The following is a 22,270-nucleotide window of genomic DNA, read 5'->3' on the forward strand; positions in this document are numbered from 1 at the left end:
CCAAAAATAAATATATAAAATAAATAAATTTATTTAAAAAAACCCAAAAACAAGTTCTCAGGTGATGCTGATGCTGTTGGTCCAGGGCCCAAGCTTTGGAAACCTTTGCTCTAGACTATGATGATGGTTCACCACTCAGTACATTTCATCTGGAAATGATGCTGCAAATCGTCTCTCTCAGCGATACTCTTTGTTCTGCTTTCTTCCACGCTAAAGCATATGGTCTTCTCATTCACACCTTTACATTTCTCAATCTCATCTTTCCTTCCCAGTGCCACCCTAGTCCCACAACCCTTATCTCCACAATCAGATTGAGTGTGGTCATTTCCTGCCCTTTTTTTGTTGTAGTTGTAAGCTGATATCAGATGCTGTGACCTTTAGCCAGTCTAAACCTTGAGACTTTAGAAGGAAAAAGTGAATAATGTTATCAGTGTCCAGTTTCTACCTTATTTCCTTATCTCTTGCAGATTCATCGGTAAATTAATGTGGTGATGTGGGGGACCTGATTTTAATTTTCTATTCAACACTGATTATAATTTCCCAAGTAGAAGCTTATTTGCCTTGGAATTATTTCTCTTTGATAAACTGATTACCCAAGTAGGTAGCAGTGTGACTGTTAGAGTGGTTCTGATAATTGCATGTTGATTTAAGGCTTTACATATTAAATAATTAGATTATGGTTGACCTTTGACAGAAGCTTTGAATTCCTTTCGTTTTATCAGCAATCATAGTACATGGCAAATTAGTAGCCAAAACACATTGTAACTTCTCTCCATGAATAATGAAAGAAGTTAATAGCACATAGTAGGCACTCATGTATTTGTTGAATGAACAAATAAATGCATTAAAAATTGCATAAATAATTTTTATTTGCTCCATGAAGCTAAAACAGACATAGTTCCATGAAATATACGCATGGTTATTTTGTATCAGTTTTAAATTTGGCAGGTTACCAAATGTTAATTTGCTTTTAGCTAGTAGAGATTAAATGTAATTCCTTCCCTGAGCAGCCCTAAAGTAAGCAAGCATGAAAGCATTTTCACAGTAATCTGGGAGGAATTGACATTTAAAGGAGTTAGCATTACATCTGTACTTTACAGCTATTAATTTCATAGATAAATTAACTTCATTACTCCATCTTTATCTTGCATTTTGAAAGGACTCCATCAGCTGGACGATTGACAGCCGAGGGTCAACTGAAACTACTCTTATCCCAGCCAGGCTGTAATTGGAACCTGCTTCTGGAAACCCTACTGCATCATGATGGTCTTTTACTGAGAATCTTGCTAAAGAGCTCAAGTGAGTATTTGTAGTTATGAGAATGTCCTGAAAAAAGCCAGTCATTGCTCAAGTTGAATGGAATTTTTTTTCCTACTTGAATGTTGGCAGAGGGATGAAACCAACTGCATTATATCAATAGTCAGTGGGGTTAGCAGCAGGCAAAATATTGAGTAACTTTATAAACCTATTGGAAAGATTTTTTTCAGGGATTCTGAATGAGGGCAAAAAATATTTTTATATAATACTGTCCTATCATAAACTATCATAATATAGAAATATATCAATATATGGGGTTTGAAATGCCTAAGAATATTATGCGGACACAGTTATATGTCCAAAACAGAAGTATCAATTAGACCTGAGAGAGCGAGAGAGAGAGAAAGGGAGAGAGAGATTGCTTTCGAGCCACATTAGACATTTCAGTCTAAGAATGAAGAATGCTTATATAACTTATGAACAAGCAAGCGTGGCTTACAGCCATGTCACTGGGGCATGGAGAAGTAATCGTGAGAAAATTATGAATGGAAATTGAGGAGGACAATACTTCTCTTAATTAGACTTTCTTTTTTCCCCTAAGTACTATTTTAGAAAATGGTAAGTAATGTTCTGCCAGTCTCATAGTATATCCTACTGCTCTCCTGCTACATCTATAAAGAGTTTTCTAACCATCTTCACATACCCCTACACATTTCTTCTGTTCTATGCTACACATGTAGCCAGACTAATTTTTATCAATCACTAGTTTCAGTATAGTCTTCTCTAATCAAAATCTTTTTCCTCTAGTTCCCCATCGACCTACAGGAACAAATCCCTGTCCTTTGGCCATTCAAATATGGCCCCAGACTAGTTTTGTAAGCTTTCTCCCCACTATTCTCTTGTGTATGTGTGTGCACGCACATGCAATCACACACAAACACACATGCACACCCATTTCAGCCATTGTCCCCGAAGCCCCATGCACCTGCTCCTTCCACACCTTGGCTCACTCATTTTTCCTCCTTGAAAGACTCTCCATAGACAACCCAGCTTCCACCAATGGGCAAATGCCACTGATGTTCCAGATCTCTGAACACTGTAGCTCACACTGATGTCTCCCTCCCTCCCCTGAACTTCACAGTGTCTGTTATGGTGGCTGCTGCCCTTAGCTTACTCTGCCTTGTATTGTTATTATATTTGTATATGAATGAGGCAAATGTTACCAGGCCCGACCAGCCTGTTGGTATACAAATGAAGTTCATAGCATTCCCAGTCCAGATTGTTCCAGTCATTTCTGGAATTTTTGCTTTCTCAGATCTGCTCATGACCAGTTCCCCATATTCTTCCCTTCTGTACACCTTGATGTTTGCTTCCCAAAAGCCACTTAGGGGAAGTGCCTAACTACTGAGCCCTTTACTTCTCTCCTGGTGCTCTCAAATTCATAAAATCTTGTGTTTCCAAAGGTCACTACAACTCCTCCAGTGTCACTGTGTTCCAAGGAGAAGTTCAGAGGTTACCTCTCCTCGAAACCCTGAATCTGACTTTATTCTCTTAGCCCCCAAGCCGTACTCTGTGGGCCTTAAATCTTACAGAGTTGAACTGAAAACATTATCTTTACCTTCAATATCTATAACTCCACTCTCCTAAAGGGAAAACAGGTGCTAGGGAAACTAATTGCTCAAGTAACCAACATATATTGTTTACTTATTAGGTGTCAGGCACTGTGATTCTTCAAACCTTATAAAGTAAATATAATTATTTTCATCATGTTAAAAATAACATTAGAGTTTAAGATAATGTCATTTGCCAAGAGACACATGTAGCTGATAAATGGTGGGTAACCCAGGATTCTGAACCCAGCTGGAGCTTTCTTTCCCCTACCCTTCTGTACAAATACTCTTGCAAATTAAATCCTGGAGTGGACCAGGGGTATCTGCAAAAACTGTAATCTGTCCACTCCCAGGTTGAGTCAACAAGGACACCCCAGTGCACATGCATTTAACTGTTCTTTCCAGCTATTAGTGGAAATTAGTGTTGATCATAGATTTTTATTTTCATATTCCTCCTCAAGCTAACACAGTGCTTTTTACAGAAAAAGTCCAGTGATTGGCCAGTGATCCATTAGAATATAAAATATGGAGCTTCCATTAAACTTTATAATCTGAGCTTTCAGGCAAGGTGACTACACAACACAGACAGTATCTGACATGGCTGGAGAGTTACTCTAATATAACTCATGAAACTCATGGGCATTGTCCCAGAAGAGAAATGGTTTCCTCTTGATAGAGTTATATAGAACAGCCTGGAAAAACAATTGCGATCAAACATTGGACTATACTGATATAGCCACTAAGTACAGGAATAGCAACTGTGGTTAAATGAATATTTAACCATGTTTTCTTACAAAAAAATTCCACATTTACTTACCAAAAATATTACATCTACCTTTTGTACGTATAACATGATATTGTTTTTGAGGGACTTACAGGTTACTAAAGGTACTATATTGTATCTCCTTCAGTTCTGGTTCTTACGGAATACAGAAGTTTATTTACCCAACCTGCTCAAATATCTATCAGTTTTTGCAAAGGTTGTTAGGTGTTTGATCAGGGTTACATAACTGCTTTGGTATTGTCTTGTATTGAATTTTATTAGCTACTTTAAATATTGTAAGGATGAAGTGACAGAATTTACTAATCAATTGATTGACTGACTGACTTATTAAGCTGCAGTAGAAACCTTGTCACTTTAATTTAGAAACAGTATATTCAGGGAATCTTATTAACTAGACTAAGATGGAAATTATTGTGTGCCTAAAAATACATACGTAATATTTTTTCAGAGATTTTGTTTTCATTGAACACCATTTGGTAATTTAGAAGTTTGATCATATTTTTAGGAAAGCAAAATTTTAGAGTAAAATATGCTGATTAGGTGTTTCAAGCATCATAACTATTGGGCTTTTTATGTGAGAGTTTTCCTTTATAAATAGTGTCTTTTTGGTTTAATTGATAAAATTTAACTTTTGTTAAATTGGCTCAGGAATAAGAATAGAGATTTTAAATACATATTTTTATTTTTATTTATTTGTTTATTTGGCTGCATTGGGTCTTATTTGTGGCACATGGGATCTTCGTTGCCGCATGTAGGATCTTCGTTGCAGCATGCAGGCTCTTAGTTGCGGCGTGTGGGCTCTTTAGTTGCGGCATGCGTGCGGGATCTAGTTCCTTGACCAGGGCTCGAACCCAGGCCCCCTGCATTGGGAGCACGGAGTCTTAGCCACTGGACAACCAGGGAAGTCCCTAAATACATATTTTTGTTGTACCTATTTTAAAACAAGGTCCTCTTCATCCAATAAGCAATTATTAAATTCTGTTAGGTAGAGAATTTTTGATAGACAACCATATATTATAAAGATTAAAATATATGAGGTTTATCTCTTTTATATCTGTAGCTTTTGGTCTTGCTCTATGAAAATGATTTATCAGAATTTCTATTTATTTTAAAGAGAATCAGCTGAGCATATATGGAAATAACTCTCTTGTAATATGAGATACAACTTCACTGAAGGTCAAAAAATAGTAAAATTTAATAAATGAATGAATAGTAAAATTTTAATTTATTCATTAATAATAAAAAAGTCATAGGCTGCAAGCTTCTAGGAAGCTTGGATAAAGTTCAATGGGCATGAGAAGGTAATGTTTGTTGGTTTTGTTTTTAAGATGGGCCATCCTAAATTTGAAGGAAAAAAAATCTCTCAACTACAAATGTTTATAGAAGATTTTAAATTTGTAAGACACTATTTTGGATTAGTGACTTTAAAAACCCAGGGCAATTGTTTTGACATTACCTCACTGAGGCCACATGGCCTTAACCAGTTTCTTGTGGCATCAAAAGAACAAATATTTGGCAATTTCCCAATTGTTAGCAGGTAGCCTTTTCCTGCTAGTGATATTTGAATGAAGTGTAACTAACTTTCTTTCCTTTGCCCATTGCCTCAAGAATGATTCTCAGTGAAGCTTCTTGGCTTCTGGTGATTTTCAGTAATAACGTAACAACCACAACCAACTAGCAAACACATAATATTTAACATGTTCTAGACACGGCTTCTAAGTCTTTAAATGTGTTCACTCACTGAATCCTCAAAACAAACTCTGTGTGGTAGGTACAATTATCATCTGCATTTTACAGCTGAGGAAAGTGAGACACAGAGATATCAAGTCGTTTGTCCAAGTCAATAGCTAATAATCAGCAAAGCAGGATCTGGTTCAGACAGCCGGTGTGCCGGGACTGTGCTTTCACCCACCACACCTGTACAGCATCCTGGCAGAGCCACAGAAAGTTTACAAAATTGCAGGGTTGCACAATTTATGAGAACTATTGGATAATTTTGCTAGTACAATCTGTACTTTTCAACCTTGTAACAAAGTGCCCAAAGACAGTCAAGAAACTGACCTACAGAAAATTCTAAATAAATGGCTGCCACCACTACAAAGGCGTGGTTGACTTAAAATGAATTAATCAATTCAAATTCTCTGACTTTATGGTTAATGTTTTCTTGATCTTTTGGGTAATGAGGAATATTGTGGCAGAAGCTTGGTGTTTTGTTGTACATTATGTGTGTGTGAGTTTCATTTTATCAGTATTTATGACCAAAGTGCTGCTTCATGACTGTCTTGAAGGAAGTGACCAAAAGTAAAAATATCTCCCTCTTGGTACCCTTGGTGCACCTAACTTCAATGTCCTTGGCTGCTTTCACTAATGACAACATCTGTATTCTTACTTGTTCAGTATTTTTTTCTTTGCTGGATTTGTACCCTGTTCTTACCGAGAACAGTAGAATCATATTTGTGTGTTCTTGCCTTAGTCTTTCCAACCAAGGATCCTATCCGCGAATGATGACAGACTAGCCTAGAATATCAGTGGTCTCCATAGAATTATTACAGTCCCAGAAACAGTTATCATCTAGGGTCTGTGCTGAGTCTCCATGAGGGTAGGGTGGTTGTAGGGTATGATTATGTAAAGCAAGGCTTCTGGACTTTACAGTGCAAAAACATTATCTGGGGAGCTGGTTAAAACTGCAGATTCTGATTCAGTAGGTCTTGGGTGGGACCTGAGATTCTGCATTTCTAACAAGCTCCCAGGGAATGCTGCTCCTAATGCTGCTATTCCCTGGGCCACCTTGTGAGTAGCAAGGCCATCGAACAAGGTATCTGTTACTATAGATGGCAAAAAATTGTGGTATGTGCTTTGTCTTTCCAATGTATTATGCTTTTAAAGAGACATAATTTTTTTTTTTTTCTCCGTTACGCGGGCCTCTCACTGTTGTGGCCTCTCCCGTTGCGGAGCACAGGCTCCGGACGCGCAGGCTCAGCGGCCGTGGCTCACGGGCCCAGCCGCTCCGCGGCCTATGGGATCTTCCCAGACCGGGGCACGAACCCATGTCCCCTGCATCGGCAGGCGGACTCTCAACCACTGCGCCACCAGGGAAGCCCTAAAGAGACATAATTTACTTAAGATTATTTATAATCCATTTTGCCAGAACGTTCACAGAAGTAAGAAAGCTTGGTCTTATTCAAATACAGAACTGATTATGTCACTACCCTGCTAAAAACCTTTAGTGGCTGCCCACTACTTATAGAGAACAGACCCTAATCCTGAAGACACAAGCAATGCCCATTGTGCTCTGGCAATGGCTGACTTGTCCAGCATCAGGTCCATGCAAGCTTAACATGCATATTCTGGTCTAGGTTGTGCATCTTAGATTTGTATATTTATAATAGCAATGTCCCTGTAGAAGTATCTTGAGAAAAGAGGCAGATGCTCCAACACCAGTGACCTTTCAATTAATTGGCCCAAATTCCATGTTCTTTCCTGTTACAGAACCTTTGAAATGTTATTGTTTTGAGCCTAGAATCTTCTTCCTTTTCATTTTCCTGGCAACTGATAATCATCTTTTAGCTTCAGTATTACTTCCTAGGAGGTCATCTTTGATCATCCCATAACGTCCCACCATAATTCCTTTCGTAACACTCGTCACAATTTTAAGTGAAAGGTTAAATGACATAATTGAGTATTTAATCCCTGTGTCAGCCATTGCAAGCTCCAGAAGGGCAGGGACAGCTCATCATTGTTCCCCAGTACTTGGCTTGGTTCTCGACACTTGAGACTGGTACTGAGCACATAGATTGTGCATAAAAAGTATTTGTGAATGAATGAAATTTCCAGGAAAAAATTCTACTTCATTCATTAGCGTTGTGATCTGTCTAAACTTCAGTCTCCCCATTTCTAAATTATGGTACTAATAATGACCTTACGTGTTTATTTTGAGGTTTAAAAAGGTAAATAGGGACTACCCTGGTGGCGCAGTGGATAAGACTTCATGCTCCCAATGCAGGGGGCCCGTGTTCAACACCTGAACTAGATCCCACACGCATGCCACAACTAAGAGTTCGCATGCTGCAACTAAGGAGCCCACCTGCCGCAACTAAGGAGCCCGCCTGCCACAACTAAGACCCAGCACAACCAAATAAATAAATTTTTAAAAAAACCTAATTAAAAAAAATAAATAAACATAAAGCACCATTTTTTGACACCTAGTAGATACTTAATTTCTGTTAGATTCTTTTCTTCTTTTACACTGTCTGGAAAAATATACTTGATATATTTTTCTTCTCTCATCACTCCTCCTGTGCTCTCCATTGCAGTGGTCTCTCCCTCAGCTTCTCAGTAACTCTCCCTTCCATCCAAGCATAAATTTGTCTCCAGGAGGTGGGTTTCCCCTTTGATATTTTTGGCCTGAAAAGATGTTGCCTTAGCAGCTCTCATGGGTGTGAAGATGAGAACTGGACCAAATAAATATTCCCAAGTTTTATATATTATAGCACTTCTTGAGAACCTTTGTATATAGCTTGAGAGAGTGGTAATATGAATTTTGCTATGATGCTTCACCTACACAGAATCAGATCTAATTTGGCTTGACAGTGGCTGAAATTTTTATATTCTATCTCTTCCTGGCACCTAGAAAATGTCTAATATATCTATAGGAACATGTTTCTTCTTCAGTAGTTAATGTGCTTCTAGTGTTAGCATGTAAATGATTTGGCATTATATTATGAGTGATACTATTATCATGAATTTATGTAGCATCTTTTCCCCAACAACTCAAAGTGATTTAACATATTATTTCATTTTGACCCTTGGATCATTAGGACTTTTGCAAATAAGGAAACTTAGATACAGAGAAATTGAGCAAATTGTGTACTTGGTGTTTAAGTGGTCCTTGTTAGAAGAATGAAGAGCTATTATTTCATGAAAGTATATCTATTGTTTTAAAATAAATTCAAAAATGAAAACATGAGGCTTTGTGGAGACATTTATTCCTAGAAATAAGAAATAATATCCTTTTGAATTAATTTCTAAAAATGTTGGGTCACGATTTTATAAGCACATTCTCTATTCAACTAATATTTAATGGGCATCAACTAGGTACAAGACACTGTTCTCAGCTGGAGATATGGTCGTAAACATGACGCCATATTGCCTTCATATTCTGGGGGATTCATTGCTGGGGAAACATGGGGAGGACAGACCTTATAAAGTAAAAAATATATATAAAAATTAGATAAGTTCAGTTGCTAATAAGTACCATGAGGTGCTTTTCTAAAACAGAGCGACTGATAAGAGAGTGATGGATTGAGTGATGAAGAAAGGCTGCTTGAAGAGCTAACACCTACTTTTGCTTGTGAGTTATTTGGGAATAGATGGAAGATGTCCTTATGTAGTATTAGATGTTTGGAATATATGTATGCTTTCTTCCAGTATTCTAGAATAGAAGTCAGCAAACATTTTCTGTAGAGGGCCAGATGCACTATAGATAGAGGGCTTTGTAGGCCACACAGTCTCTATCACAACTACCGACCTCTACCATTATAGCAGGTACAGACCATACATAAGCAAATGACATGGCTGTGCAGGGGAGGGAAAAGTTTTCCTCAGCTTTCTTACGGTCACTGGCTGGGTTTGAAAATTAAACTGACAAAGATAGAGTAACAGGATAAAAGCATACAAATTTATTTAATATAAGTTCTACATGACACAAGAGACTTCATAAGGAAATGAAGATCCAAAGAAACAGAAAATATCTTTATGCTAGGTTTAATGAAGAATGGACAGTTGTGGAGAAATATGATAGGTCAAGGAGTATGAGGTTAAGTGTAACAAATTGGGGGAAACTTAGCAAGGCTTATTTGCTAGGATTCTTAGCATCGTTTTGACTTCAGAGATAAGGATGCACCTTTCCTCCTGGTATAGGGCGGGCACCTCTGATGAGAGGGTTTCATGACCTGTTTCAGGGGAGAAGGGCAGGGGGAAGGTCAGAGTGACCTTCCTGCTTCTGCTCTTTTCTCAAGCTCCTTCAGCTTAAAATATTAAATATGCCAAGGTGCCATATTTTGGGGTAGCATTCCTGAACCCCATCACCAGTATTCCAATGGAACTTTATTTATGGGCACTGAAATTTGAATTTCACATAATTTTTGTGTGTCACAAATCATATTCTACTTTTGATGTTTTTCAGCGATTTGCAGATGTAAAAACCATTCTTAGCTGTGGACCTTACTGAAACAGGCATCAGGCTGGACATGTCTCCTGGGCTATAGTTGCCAACGCTTGTTCTAGAATATTGTGCAGCACCCAAGTCCCCACAGTGGCTTTATCACTTCTCTGCAAGGTGGTCATTTGGCATGAGGACCTGCACATAGACCTAGCATGGTGCTTTGTTCAGAGACCATGAGAGAGAAGTTAAACAGCCCATTCTCTTTAACTTAAGAAGTTAGAGGGACCATGCCTGCTGGACAGATAGGCTTGGTGTCTGCCTTACAGGAGGAATTTCTCTTTGAAATAACTTTAACTCAGTTTCACATTCTGTGGACTTTGTGCTTATTCAGGAGCACAGGTGGAGCTCAAAACTTGCCTCTTACTCCTAGGGCTGCCAGTTGCAGAATTTGGACCAATAGTGCACTTATGCTTAGTGGTCTTTTTTTGGCACAGGCTGCTTCAATGGAGAGTGCCCACTGAAGAGTGAAAAGTGCTAAGATGTTAAGTAAAAACCAGGCCACGCCTTGCTTAAATAAACTGGGTATGTCTAACTTGGAGAAGAAAAGAACTAGAGGAGGCAGGATAGCGGTCTTCAAATACGTTAAGTCTTCACGTAAAAAAGAAAAAAATAATAGGCTGTCCAATTCAACACGTGGACATGCTTGGGAATAAGTTAAAAGGAAATGGATTTTGGCTGTCAGTCTGCCAGTCAAAAACCCTGAATTGTCATCCGTAATGATAACTGAGGAGGTGCTCTTCTTTTCTCTATTCACTGAAGAGACTTGCCCAGATTTCTGTAGTCCTTTCAGATAAGTGCTCTCTCTATATTTTTAAAATGCAAAACAGTTTGGTAACTTGAGCTGTCCAGCAGAGCGACGGCTGCCTTGAATGGTGGTGGATATCCCACCCCTGAAAGTATTCAAAAGCAAGGTAGGTCACCATTGTCACAGATGCTGGAAGACGTTTTATTTATTCACTCAGCAAAGATTTATTCATTTATTGACCAAATATTTACTGACTTCCCTGTGAGGTGCCTTCCAGCCATATAATCACATTATGTTTCTTAATCAGTTAGAACTTGATATAAATCTGTGGGGTAAGAGTCAAAGTTTTAAAGACCTATTTTGGCTGTGCTTTGTTAGTCTTGCCAGTGCCTACTGCTAAAGCAAAATTCCTCTTGCTCCACAAATGATGCTTTTGAATTAAAATTAAATCCAACTTTGGCGACCTGGTTAGTAATTTCTTTTCCAATTGACAATCTTCTTATGCAGAATAGCCCTTTGTGCTTCTACCTTGTTCCTTTTCCATTTGAACTGCTCACTTTGATTTGCAAACCCAAAGGGCTTAAAGGTAATGTAAGAGACTCTTTGCAAACATGATTCCTAGATTCAGTTTTATTGAATAGCAGTCTTGCTAGACACAATACTAGAAAAGGGTTTCATGGTCAAAAATACTTAGAAACACTATGTGTATACTAAAATACCTTCGTAGAGAGTCACAGAGCTCATGAATAAAGGCTGTGAAAAATCCTGCAGAAAACAAAAGTGTTTACTATTGTTGGAGCCAGCACTTCCAGGACATATGTGCTACCCATTAACATCCCACGAAACACACTTTGGAAAATCTTGCCTTCTAAAAAACATGAGGAAGAATCCTAGTAGATACAGGTCCATACAGCCAGAACTGTTTCAAAGAGGTTTGCCTATCTATGTTTACTAATATGTAAATAACACAAAATAATTTTTCAACATACAGAATTGCCTGTGTATGCCATGTACTGATGATCGGTTTTCAAGGAACTAGAATCAATTGCTCAGTTATTAATCTTTATTGAATGTAGCTATTTTCTCGATTATTCATAAAATGCTTTTTTTCTCCTTTATTCATTAAATGCTTTTTTTCTCCTTTATTCATTACGGGTAAGCCTCTTTAAGATTTAGTTTCTTCATTTGCCAACCCCAGTTCTAGATGATAGAAGAGAGAGAGCTACAGAAAAGACAGCCCACAAGGCACCCTGAAACCAAGAAAGCATGGCTACAAGGAAGTCAAGAGAGAAGAGAGTTTTCAAGGAGTAGGTGAAAAGAAAGGAAGCAGTGGATATGAGGAGGATGAGTTTTGCAGGGGAAAATGACATTTGAATATTATGACTAGAAGGTAAATGTCATTCCAAAAAAAACCCCAATTACTAGATGGACCAAAACCCAACAAAACTACTCAAGAGATTTCTTTCTTTCTCCCTTCCTCCCTTCCTTCTTTCTTTAGTATTCAAACATTAGTTAAGCATGTAGCAGTGTTCCGGGTGCTGTGGGAAGATACCTAAAGACAAGATGCACATTCATAGAAAGTCCACTAAGGAAACAGTACTAGAGAGGTAATAAGGTCATATATGTGAAATTGTAGAAAGCTACATGAAATTGAGGTATTTTGTATGAAGACAATAAATTACCACATACCAAATACCTGGTTTAGACTGAGTACTTTGCATTCAGAGGTTATTAACAATAAAATGTCAAAGCAGCCTTTGAGAAATTTGAGATTATAGTTTAATGCAAACAGCACAGGCAAATTCTTACTGCCTCTGTGATCTTGGGGCAAGTTACTTAATTTTTCTCAATTTCACTTATTCATCTGTAAAACTGGGATAACCGGCACCCATTCTGTAGAGTGTTAGGAGGATGAAATTACACTTAATGCAGCTCATGTGATGTTCAGCATAGTGTAATTTGTGGGTAGTAACTTTGTTTTTACAGAGTTGGTATAAATCTCAATTCACAAACTCAGATATACAAGGAATATCTAAGTCGCTTACAGTCTTCAAATCAATTTTAAGAGGATTCTGAGCGCCTCCTGCCTGGCTGGTAGGACATTTAACTGTAGCTGTTCTTAGAGCTCCCGCCCTTACCCCGGGGTCGTGCAGAAGTCCCTGTGAGACTGTTTTGATCATCAGTTATCTGGTCACCCTAGTTACTGTAGAAATACCCTTATCCCTGTCCAAACGCTCCTGCCAAGCACAGCAGCCAGGCGTGGCTTGTAACCTTTGAGACTGAGTACCTGTGTCGAGGATCCAGCTTCCCTCCGTGCCTCACCCAGACAAGCCTCCCTGAGCTCTGCCTTCCAGCAAAGCCCTTGCAAGCCACAGATGTCTCTCTCCAGTCCCAGAGGTCTCCTCTCTCTGAGCCCTCATGACCCTTGCCTCTGTCCACCTGCCAGACACATATGATTCCACTTTGGTATCATGGTACCAATATTGGTACCAATATATAGTACCAGTATTTTTTGGCCTTAAAAAATGGCTATTTCATTTAGTTCAAACTAATAACTATTCAATGGATTTAGCTTTTTTTTTTTCTATTTTTTTTTTTTAAGTCTGGGTGGGCAACTGACTTCAGTCTATTTGTTGCTTTTCAAGTAGCAAAAATCCCTGAGGCAAGTAAACAGACTGCTTTTTTCGAGGCAAGGGAAAATAGAAATAAAAAATATACATTGAAGTATTTTGACACATTTGTATGGTAATAACAACAATGTTAATGCTAATAAAACTCATTATTTTTATTATAATATTCCTCATACCATCCCCCATTCTCCATCTGTATTGTCAGTGCATGATTCATGGGGCCTTAGATTATTCAGGCTGTGTTGATTGTCTAGCTTTATCTCTCCCTCCTGCATACCATTCACACTTCAGCCATGCCACCCTACCAGCAGCAACCTGTCTTCTCACCATTGTAGCAACTCTTCTGTCTTCCTGGAAAGCACCTTTCCCACCTCAACCTTGTCGTGCCAGTAAATTTCTACTCCTCCTTAAAGACTTCACTGAGGCATGATCTTCTCTGTGACTTTTCTGTGTTCCTCTCCCCAAATTTAAAACATCATCCTCTATATTTTCATAGTACCTTATACTTAAGGTACTTAGACTTAAGGTGATCGAATAATTCGTCATTTAAACTGGGACCCAGTTTAAGAGTGAAAGAGGATGCTGCTACTAATTACACCAGAACAACAGACATAAACCAGGACTGCCTGAGGCAAACCAGGATGTACTGTAATCCTACTTATCTTTACATTGCTATAATGATTGTTTACATGTCTATCATTCCCACCCCCCCCCACCACAAACACACACACACACAGAGGCAGTGAATCCCTGGAAGGTGTAGGCCTTAGCATCTAATATGCTGCTGACATAGTAATTGACTGATTAAATCTTGGGAATTTTATTGGAGCAGAACATTCTAGACTAGTGAAGTGGTTGAGACAAACAAAAGGCGACGGGAGGGAACATGTGCAAGGAAAGCAAGTACACCAGTTTGGGAGGAGCAGATGACTGCGGATTGAAACATAATTTGGGAAAAGTTTGTGGAAACTCTTGATTTTCAGGTTCAGGAATTTCTAACAAAGTGTAGGAGCAGGGGAGGGTTTAAACATGGGGCGATGACATGAAGGATAACTGATAGTTGAACGTAAGCTGAATTAGAGGGAGGGAAACGCAGAGAGGACTGAGGAGACTATTTGGATAAAAAAGATGAAATTATGAATGCCTGGACTAGGACTCTTTGTCATTTAACCTTTTGTGCTTGATGAAAACTTAGGACCCTTTAGACTGCAAGTGACAGAAACCCAAATTAACCTGGTTTAACCAAAAAGGGAAATTTATCAGCTCAGCTAACATAAGTATACAGGCATTACTGGATCCGGGTTCTCACACAGTGTCATCCCATCAGGACTGTTCTCTCCATCTCTTGGTTCTACTTACTTTATCGACTTCCTTCTCAATGGAGTTCTCCCCAGAATGGACATCAGTAGCTTCCAGCCTATTTTCTACCAGCTTAGCAACCCCAGTGCAAAGAGAACATCACTTTACCAATAGTTCCAGCAAAAATCCTGCGCAAGGCTCTCTAGATCATGAAAATCAAATCACAGAAATAAAATTATCATGAAGAACCATAGAAGCGATCAGCTTCCAAATGAGTAAGAAAAGGAAATGTACTCATTCCAAAATGATCTAGGTTATATTTTTTCAATATATTTAAAATATAAGAAACTTTATGAGAGTCATTATTTTTAATTCAATCAATATTTTTACATATTATGATACTGGACATATCATGCTAATTATCTAGACAAAATAGAAATTATTTCACCTTTTCAGTCCTACCTGTAGATGCAACAGTATAGGAACTGATCTTTGAAGAAGTCATAATGGAGTCAGAGGAGGACAGAAAAGAGTGATTAAAATGGCTCTATCTTTGTGAGAATTCCTATTTGGTTTTGTTGAGAAACCAGCTGATAAACCTCTTCATTCTGAAATGACAGGATCTGTGGGTTTGAGAAACACATAATTTGTTTGTAGAATTGATAGCATAATACTGAGAACATTATAAATGTGAATTTCCTATTAAATTTATGTCCTGAATAAAGGGTGTAATATGTTCAGAACACAAATCCCAGAGATACAAAGATTCATCTAGTTTTAAGTAGATTTTCAATAACAAGAGAGCACATATAGAATAATTCTATTTGGTGTTCAAGTTATACATACATAGACTTACATATACATATATACATACATATAAAAATATATATATTTGTGTATATTTGTATATAATATGAATGAAATACTGCACCAAATATAGTAGCTATCACTGATTGGTAGGGTTTGGTACAATTTTAGTTTTCTTAGTTTCTTAGTCTGAATTTTTTACAGTTTCTAGAATGAATGTGTGTTACTTTTAAATGAGAAAAGAAATCAAAAAAGTTTCTTCAAGAGGAAAAAGAATTCTGACATAAAGGGAAACTAGCACTGCCCTTTGAAGTGATGTCATGTTGTCCTTCTCACAACATTTTCCCCCACAAATATCCAGGATTATCTCAGAAATTATATTGAGTTTGATGAACCATTGACCTGAAAGACTGTGGTGTTTCTCTTATTATGCAAATATTAATCAAATACATTTTTACGATATTATACTAGAGTAAGTGATGAGAATGTAATCATATTCATTGATACCTACCTCACTAAACTATTTTTATTCCTTTGAAGAACGCACCTTTCAAGAACAAGGTTCTGATACAGAAAGTAATGTGAACCAAGGGTCCAGCTTGATCGAAGCTATCTTTAAAGTATTGTACCACTGTAATTTTTCTCCACAAACATTTGGAAATGTTTTTGTGAGCTACATGGAAGAAGAACATTTATGGGACTTTTTATATAACATTCCAGGTATGAGAAATTTTCTATTTGTAAAAGAAGTGTTTTATACTTAAATATATCTTTAAAGATGTTTTAAAATTTTTATTGATGTCAGTTTTGCTGAATCTTTTATTTGTAAAGGATTATCTTACATTTTTTCAGTATAAAGTCTTCTTTTGGGAATCATTAACCATTAGTTCCTGTCAAAATTTAATATACTTGGGACAAGGGTGAGGGGAAAGTTGAGGGGGAAAACTATGTAATGCAGATCTTTTTTTATTATTAGGTAGTGTTCTCTCATAAAAATTAAATATTTACCACAGATTATGTTTTGCTATTGAGCATATAAGAAATTAGTAAGATGTGAAAAATACTTAGTGATTCTTGGGTGCTTTTATTAATAAACAAACTGATGGTCAAAACTGCTGGCCAATTTTCTTCAAATGTAAAAGGCATTTATTGTTATAATCATAGTGCATCTCTCTCTACAAGGCAATTATGTCCTATCATTGTTCTGGGGACAGTATTTTGTTTTCCCCAGCCGTATTGTTCTTTTGCCCGCAGCTGGAGTGAATGTTGAAGACAGAACCGGTTGCATATATGAATAGGAAGTGTTCATGGGTTACGCCACCTTCAGGACCAGGTGTAAACATTCTAACATTGTTTTTTTTTTTTTAATTAAAAAAAAAATTCATTTAATTAATTAATTTATTTTTGGCTGTGTTGGGTCTTCGTTGCTGCGCACGGGCTTTCTCTAGTTGCCGCGAGCGGGGGCTACTCTCCGTTGTGGTGCGTGGGCTTCTCATTTTAGTGGCTTCTCTTGTTGTGGAGCACCGGCTCTAGGCGCGCGGGCTTCAGTAGTTGCGGCACGTGGGCTCAGTAGTTATGGCTCACGGGCTCTAGAGCACAGGCTCAGTAGTTGTGGCAGACGAGCTTAGTTGCTCCGCGGCATGTGGGATCTTCCCGGACCAGGGATCGAACCCGTGTGCCGTGCATTGGCAGGCGGGTTCTCAACCACTGCGCCACCAGGGGAAGCCCTCTCACATTGTTTTATCCTTGATATTCTGCCTTTAAATCTCTATACTTAATGTCTTGGGAAAATGAAGGATGAGGACTTAGTGGTTATTCTGTTAGTTCATTAACTATTTAAATCATTTACATTTGGCTTTCAACCTATATGCTTTCTTACACACTTTTTTGGAACCTACCAACCTTTTCTTAAAATATTTACTAGAATCCATATAAAAAATCTAACTGGCTCATATCGTGGTTTCCTTCTTCCTGTACTTTTTAACTATCCTCCAGACATGAATACCTTTTAAACTATTTTTAAGTCATTATGTTACATCTTCTCTTGGTCATTATCCCTGCAAAGTAGCAATAGATAACTTTATGTAATGATTTCAAAACCCTGAATCTATCACTTAAAGACTGTAATAATTATCTCCTTTTAAAGTCTTATTTTCTAGTTTTCATGTATTCTCTCACTGTTTCCTTTTAACCCCCAAGATGGTCAGTCTTCTAAGTTTAAAAGACTGCATTATTTCTGATGTAGACTTTATTGAACTGAAAGAAAAACAACCTTGAAAGCCCCCTCCACCCCCTGCTGGTTTTAGTTGTTTCTGGCCAGGGCAAGAGCCGAATTCTCTCACAAGATTATAAAGAATTGGTGACCCACATGCTTCAACCATTATTTATCTTTCAGTTCTTGAGTTCTTGAACCATCTGTCACTCAGCACAAAACTGTACTGAAAATGACTTAGAAGAGATCAATGGGTTTCAGGTGGTGGCCTGAGAAAGCAAAACTGCTACTTGCTTCTAATTAGTCTTCACTCCCATCTACACATTGAGCAAACCCGCCTCCCCATGGTCAGACAAGTCTCCTGGAACAGGAACAAGTAGTACACATATTTATAGAGCCCGAATTTTGTCGAGGGGCTCAAAGGGGCAGAACTTCAAACTGGTGAAACATCCCTGGCCTTTGTACAAGTTGTTTCTCCATCAACATTATATAATCTCTGGAACCTAAGACCTCGCATTGGTTGTGAGGGACAGTGCCTTTGTATTTTCTCTCCTATTTAAGTCTTTGCAAAAGTTTTTCTTTTCTTCTGTTACCAATCACAGGTATCTTAAAAATGCTATTAAGATAATAAAATATACTGATTCATAACAAAATTAAGCCCTTTATGGTGGTTTCTGTTTGACTTGAAAATATGACAGGTTTAAAGGAAATACAGCTGAGACACATCATAATCCCACAATATTTGCATTTTACTGCTAACAGACCTGTGTTTCAGTAAATATAATTACCCAGATCGACTGGAGTACATTATTTAAAAACTGGTGTATTTTCTTCCTCCTGAAACACCTTTCTTCCTCCTGTCTATGATTTCTGTATAGTTTATCCATAATATATCACAGTCTTATGATTTTGGGGTATAAAGGTGAGGATGAAGTAGGCAGTATCCTCATCTTATTGCTAAGTAAACCAGGGTCAGAAATGTTAAGAGACTTGCCTAAGATTATCCACTGATTAAATTGCAGATTCAGAACAAAAAACCAGAATTTCTGATCACAGGCCATGTTATTTCTCTTTATTTTTTTCTATTAGACTAAACTTTTTGAAACATTTGCTTTGTGAACATTTGAATTCCGTATTGAAACACATAATTTGATTTAATAATTAGAAATCCAACACATAACTCCTTAGAATGAACATAAGCTAGGAGGGAAAACAAGAGTGGAAATATCCATCTAAAAAAAGATTACAAAAGATAGAAATACAAAAAACAATTAAGTTGGGGACCTCATGTGGGCACTTCAAAGGCCAATACACTATAAGTAATAGATTTGGTAGCAATCATTTCAGGCCTGTACTCTCAGAGTAGATCAGCAATCTTTAGTTGGGCAAATGAAACTATCAAAGCCTAAGTTACTTTGACTGTACTTCTGTCACACTATTCCTTAACTCCCTTTTTCTTTTAAAAGAAATAAATGTCTTTAACACATACTGTGAGTTAAACTTTATAAGAAACTACTAAAGTGTTTTTCAAAGTAATCCTGTCTTTTTACATTCCCACCAGTAATGTAAGAGAGTTTGGGTTGCTCTATACCTCGTCAACACTTGGAATTGTCTTTTTGCTTTTATTCAGTCTAAGGAGTATGTGCTATTATCTCACTGTGACTTTAATTTACAATTCCTTGGTGATTAATGACATCAAACACCTCTTCATGTTCTTAACAGTCATTTGAAAAAAATTCTTTTGTAAAATATCTGTTCAAAACTTTTCTTCATTTATTAATTGGATTATTTGTCTTACTGAGTTGTAAAGAGTCCTTTATATATTCTTGATACAAGTTATTTGTCAAGATAATGTATTAAAAAATTTTTCTCCACAGTCTATTGCTTACTTTTTCATTCCCTTAACAAGGTCTTTTGATAGGGAGAAGCTTGCAATTTTGATGAGTCCAACTTAACGGTTTTCTTTATAGTAGTGCTTTTTTGTGTCCTACGAACTATTTGCTTATCTAAAGAGTGCCAAGATTTCTCCTATGTTTTCTTCTGGGAATTTTATAGTTCTGGTTTTTAATATTTAATTCTATGATTAATTTCAAGTTGTTGCTTTTTTGTGTGTGTAAGTGTTGAAATCCATACTTTTTCATACAAACATGCAATTTTTCCCAGTATCCTTTTTAGAAATCACTATTCTTTCCCAGTTGAATTACTTCAGTGTTTTTGTCAGAAATCAAATGAACAATTGATCAAATGCATATCTAATTGTGGATCCTCTATTCTAACACTTGGAACTACATGACTATATTTTTTGCTTTCTGCTTGTCCCACCTTTATTCCTTTTCACCTTTATTTTGGTCTTCTTTGGATTAACTGAGTATTTTTCAATATTACATTTTATCTTTGCTAATGGCTTATTAGATATAACTCTATTTATTTTAGTAGTTGTTCCAAGGTTTACATCTTATGATATCTTTAACTTATCACAGTTTACTTTTTTACTATTATACCACTGTTACATCTAATCTAAGAAACTTACACAAGTATATTTCTATTTACTCTCTCCTGTTCTTTATGCCAGTGTTGTCGTGTAATTTCTGCTAATGTTATAAACCCCACAATCTATTGGGTTTTTTTTTGTTTTAGTCAGTTACAGTTTAAAGAAGCTAAAAATGAGAAGAAAGTCTTTCATATTTGTCCATCTATCTACTATTTCTGGTACTCTTCTTTTACTTGTATAGATCTAGGTTTCTGACGGATATCATTTTCTTTCTACCCGAAGTATCAATACTTCCTTTAACATTTCATGTACTACAAATTTTCTGCCATCAATTTATTTTATTTGCATGAAAAAAGGGCTTTGTCTTCATATCTGAAATATTTTTCATCAGACATAGACTTTTGGGTTCAGAGATTTTTTTTGTTGTCTTTCGTTTTCCTTTTTCACTCAGCACTTTGAAGACATTATTCTATTTTGTGGCTTGCATTGTTTCTGATGATAAATCAGTATAGGTTTTAAAGTGTATGTTACCTTTTATATAATGTGTCTTCATTTTGTTGTTCATTTTAAGATTTTTCTCTTTATCACTACTTTGCAGCAATTTTATTATGATGTGCTTTGTTTGGGTTTCCTTTGTATTTATTCTTCTTGGGGTTTGTTGAGCTTTTGTATCTGATGATATTTAGTTTTTTATCAATCTGTAAATTTTTCAGCCATTCTCTCTTGGGATATTTTATCTTTTGTTCCCCCTACCACCACTTTTTTTCTGGGATTCTTATTAGACCTCTTGGTATTATCCCACATATCACTGAAGCTGTATTCTTTGATTTTGTTCTTGTTCTTGTTTGGTTTTTATTTTTTTGCCTTCTTTCTCTCTGTGGTTTGTTTTGGTCACTTTATATTGTACCTTCAGATTCAAGGATCTTTTCTTCTGCAGTGTATAACTGCTATTAAGACTATCCAGTGAATTTTTTTATTCCAGATATTTTTAATTTCTAGCAATTCCATTTAGCTCCTTTTTATATTTTGTATATCTCTCCTCATTTTAAAATCCTTGCATATATGTATGAAGTCTGTTTTAATTTAAACCCTTGTTTGCTCATTCTATCATTTCTATCATTTTTGAGTGTATTTCTATTGGGTGATTTTTCTCTTGATTATGGATCACAGCTTTTTTCTTTTTGTTTTTTTATGTTATGGAAAAAATGCCAGATGTTATGAATGTTATATTGTTAAGTGTCTAGATTTTGTTTTTGTCCTTTACAGATTTTGTTCTCACTAACAGTTGTGTACTTACAGATGTTCTAATGTTGAAACAGCCTTGCATATCTTGGATAAATCCCACTTGGTCATGGTGTATAATTCTTTTTATGCATCATTAAGTTCAATTTGCTAATATTTTGTTTAGGATTTTTGTATCTATGTTCATGAGATATATTGATCTGTAGCTTTCTTTTTTGGTAACGTCTTTGTCTCGTTGGTATTCAGGTAATGCTGGCTTCAAAATGAGTGAGGAAGTAGTCCCTCTGTTTCTATGTTCTGAAAGAGATTGAAAGGAATTGGTATAATTTCTCTTTTTTAATGTTTGGTAGAATTTCACCAGTGAACCCATCTGGGCCTGGTGCTTTCTGTTTTAGAAGATTATTAATTATTGATTAAATTTCTTTTATGGATATAGGCCTATTCAGATTGTATATTTCGTTTTGTGTGTGAATTTTGGCAGATTGTGGCTTTCAGGGAATTAGTTCATTTCATTTCGATTATCAAATTTTGGGAGCATAGAGTAGTTCATAGTATTCCTTTACTATCCTTTTAATGTCCATGGGATCTATAGTGATGTTCCTTATTTTATTTCTGATATTAATAGTTTGCATGCTCTCTCTTTATTTCTTAGTTAGCCTGACTAGAGGCTTATTGATTTTATTGATCTTTTAAAAAAACCAGCTTTTAGTTTTGATTTTCTCTATTGATTTCCTGTTTTTAGGTTCATGATTTCTGCTCTAATTCTAATTATTTCTTTTCTTCTGCTTAGCTTGGGTTTAATTTGCTCTTCTTTTTCTAGTTTCCTAAGGGGAAAACCTTGACTCTTGATTTTAGATCTTTCTTCTTTTCTAGTATATGCATTCTGTGCTCTAAATTTCCCTCTAAGCATTTTTGCTACATCTGACAAATTTTACATTGTGTTTTTATCTTCATTTGGTTCAAAGTATTT

The 22,270-nt window shown here is 36.6% G+C and overlaps 1 protein-coding gene across 1 annotated transcript in view; it reads left to right on the plus strand.

The window, feature by feature from the left end:
- The window catches only part of KIAA0825 (KIAA0825 ortholog), a 416,652-nt gene that overhangs the window by 170,603 nt on the left and 223,779 nt on the right, over window positions 1-22,270 (plus strand). Inside the window, exons 14-15 of the mRNA XM_007469758.1 lie at window positions 1,160-1,299; window positions 15,911-16,075. Of these exons, the coding sequence (XP_007469820.1) occupies window positions 1,160-1,299; window positions 15,911-16,075 (305 nt within the window). The remainder of the gene's footprint in view (window positions 1-1,159; window positions 1,300-15,910; window positions 16,076-22,270) is intronic.

The sequence above is a fragment of the Lipotes vexillifer genome, unplaced genomic scaffold (assembly GCF_000442215.2).
Source record: "Lipotes vexillifer unplaced genomic scaffold, Lipotes_vexillifer_v1.1 scaffold67, whole genome shotgun sequence".
NCBI classification, from domain to species: Eukaryota; Metazoa; Chordata; class Mammalia; order Artiodactyla; family Lipotidae; genus Lipotes; species Lipotes vexillifer.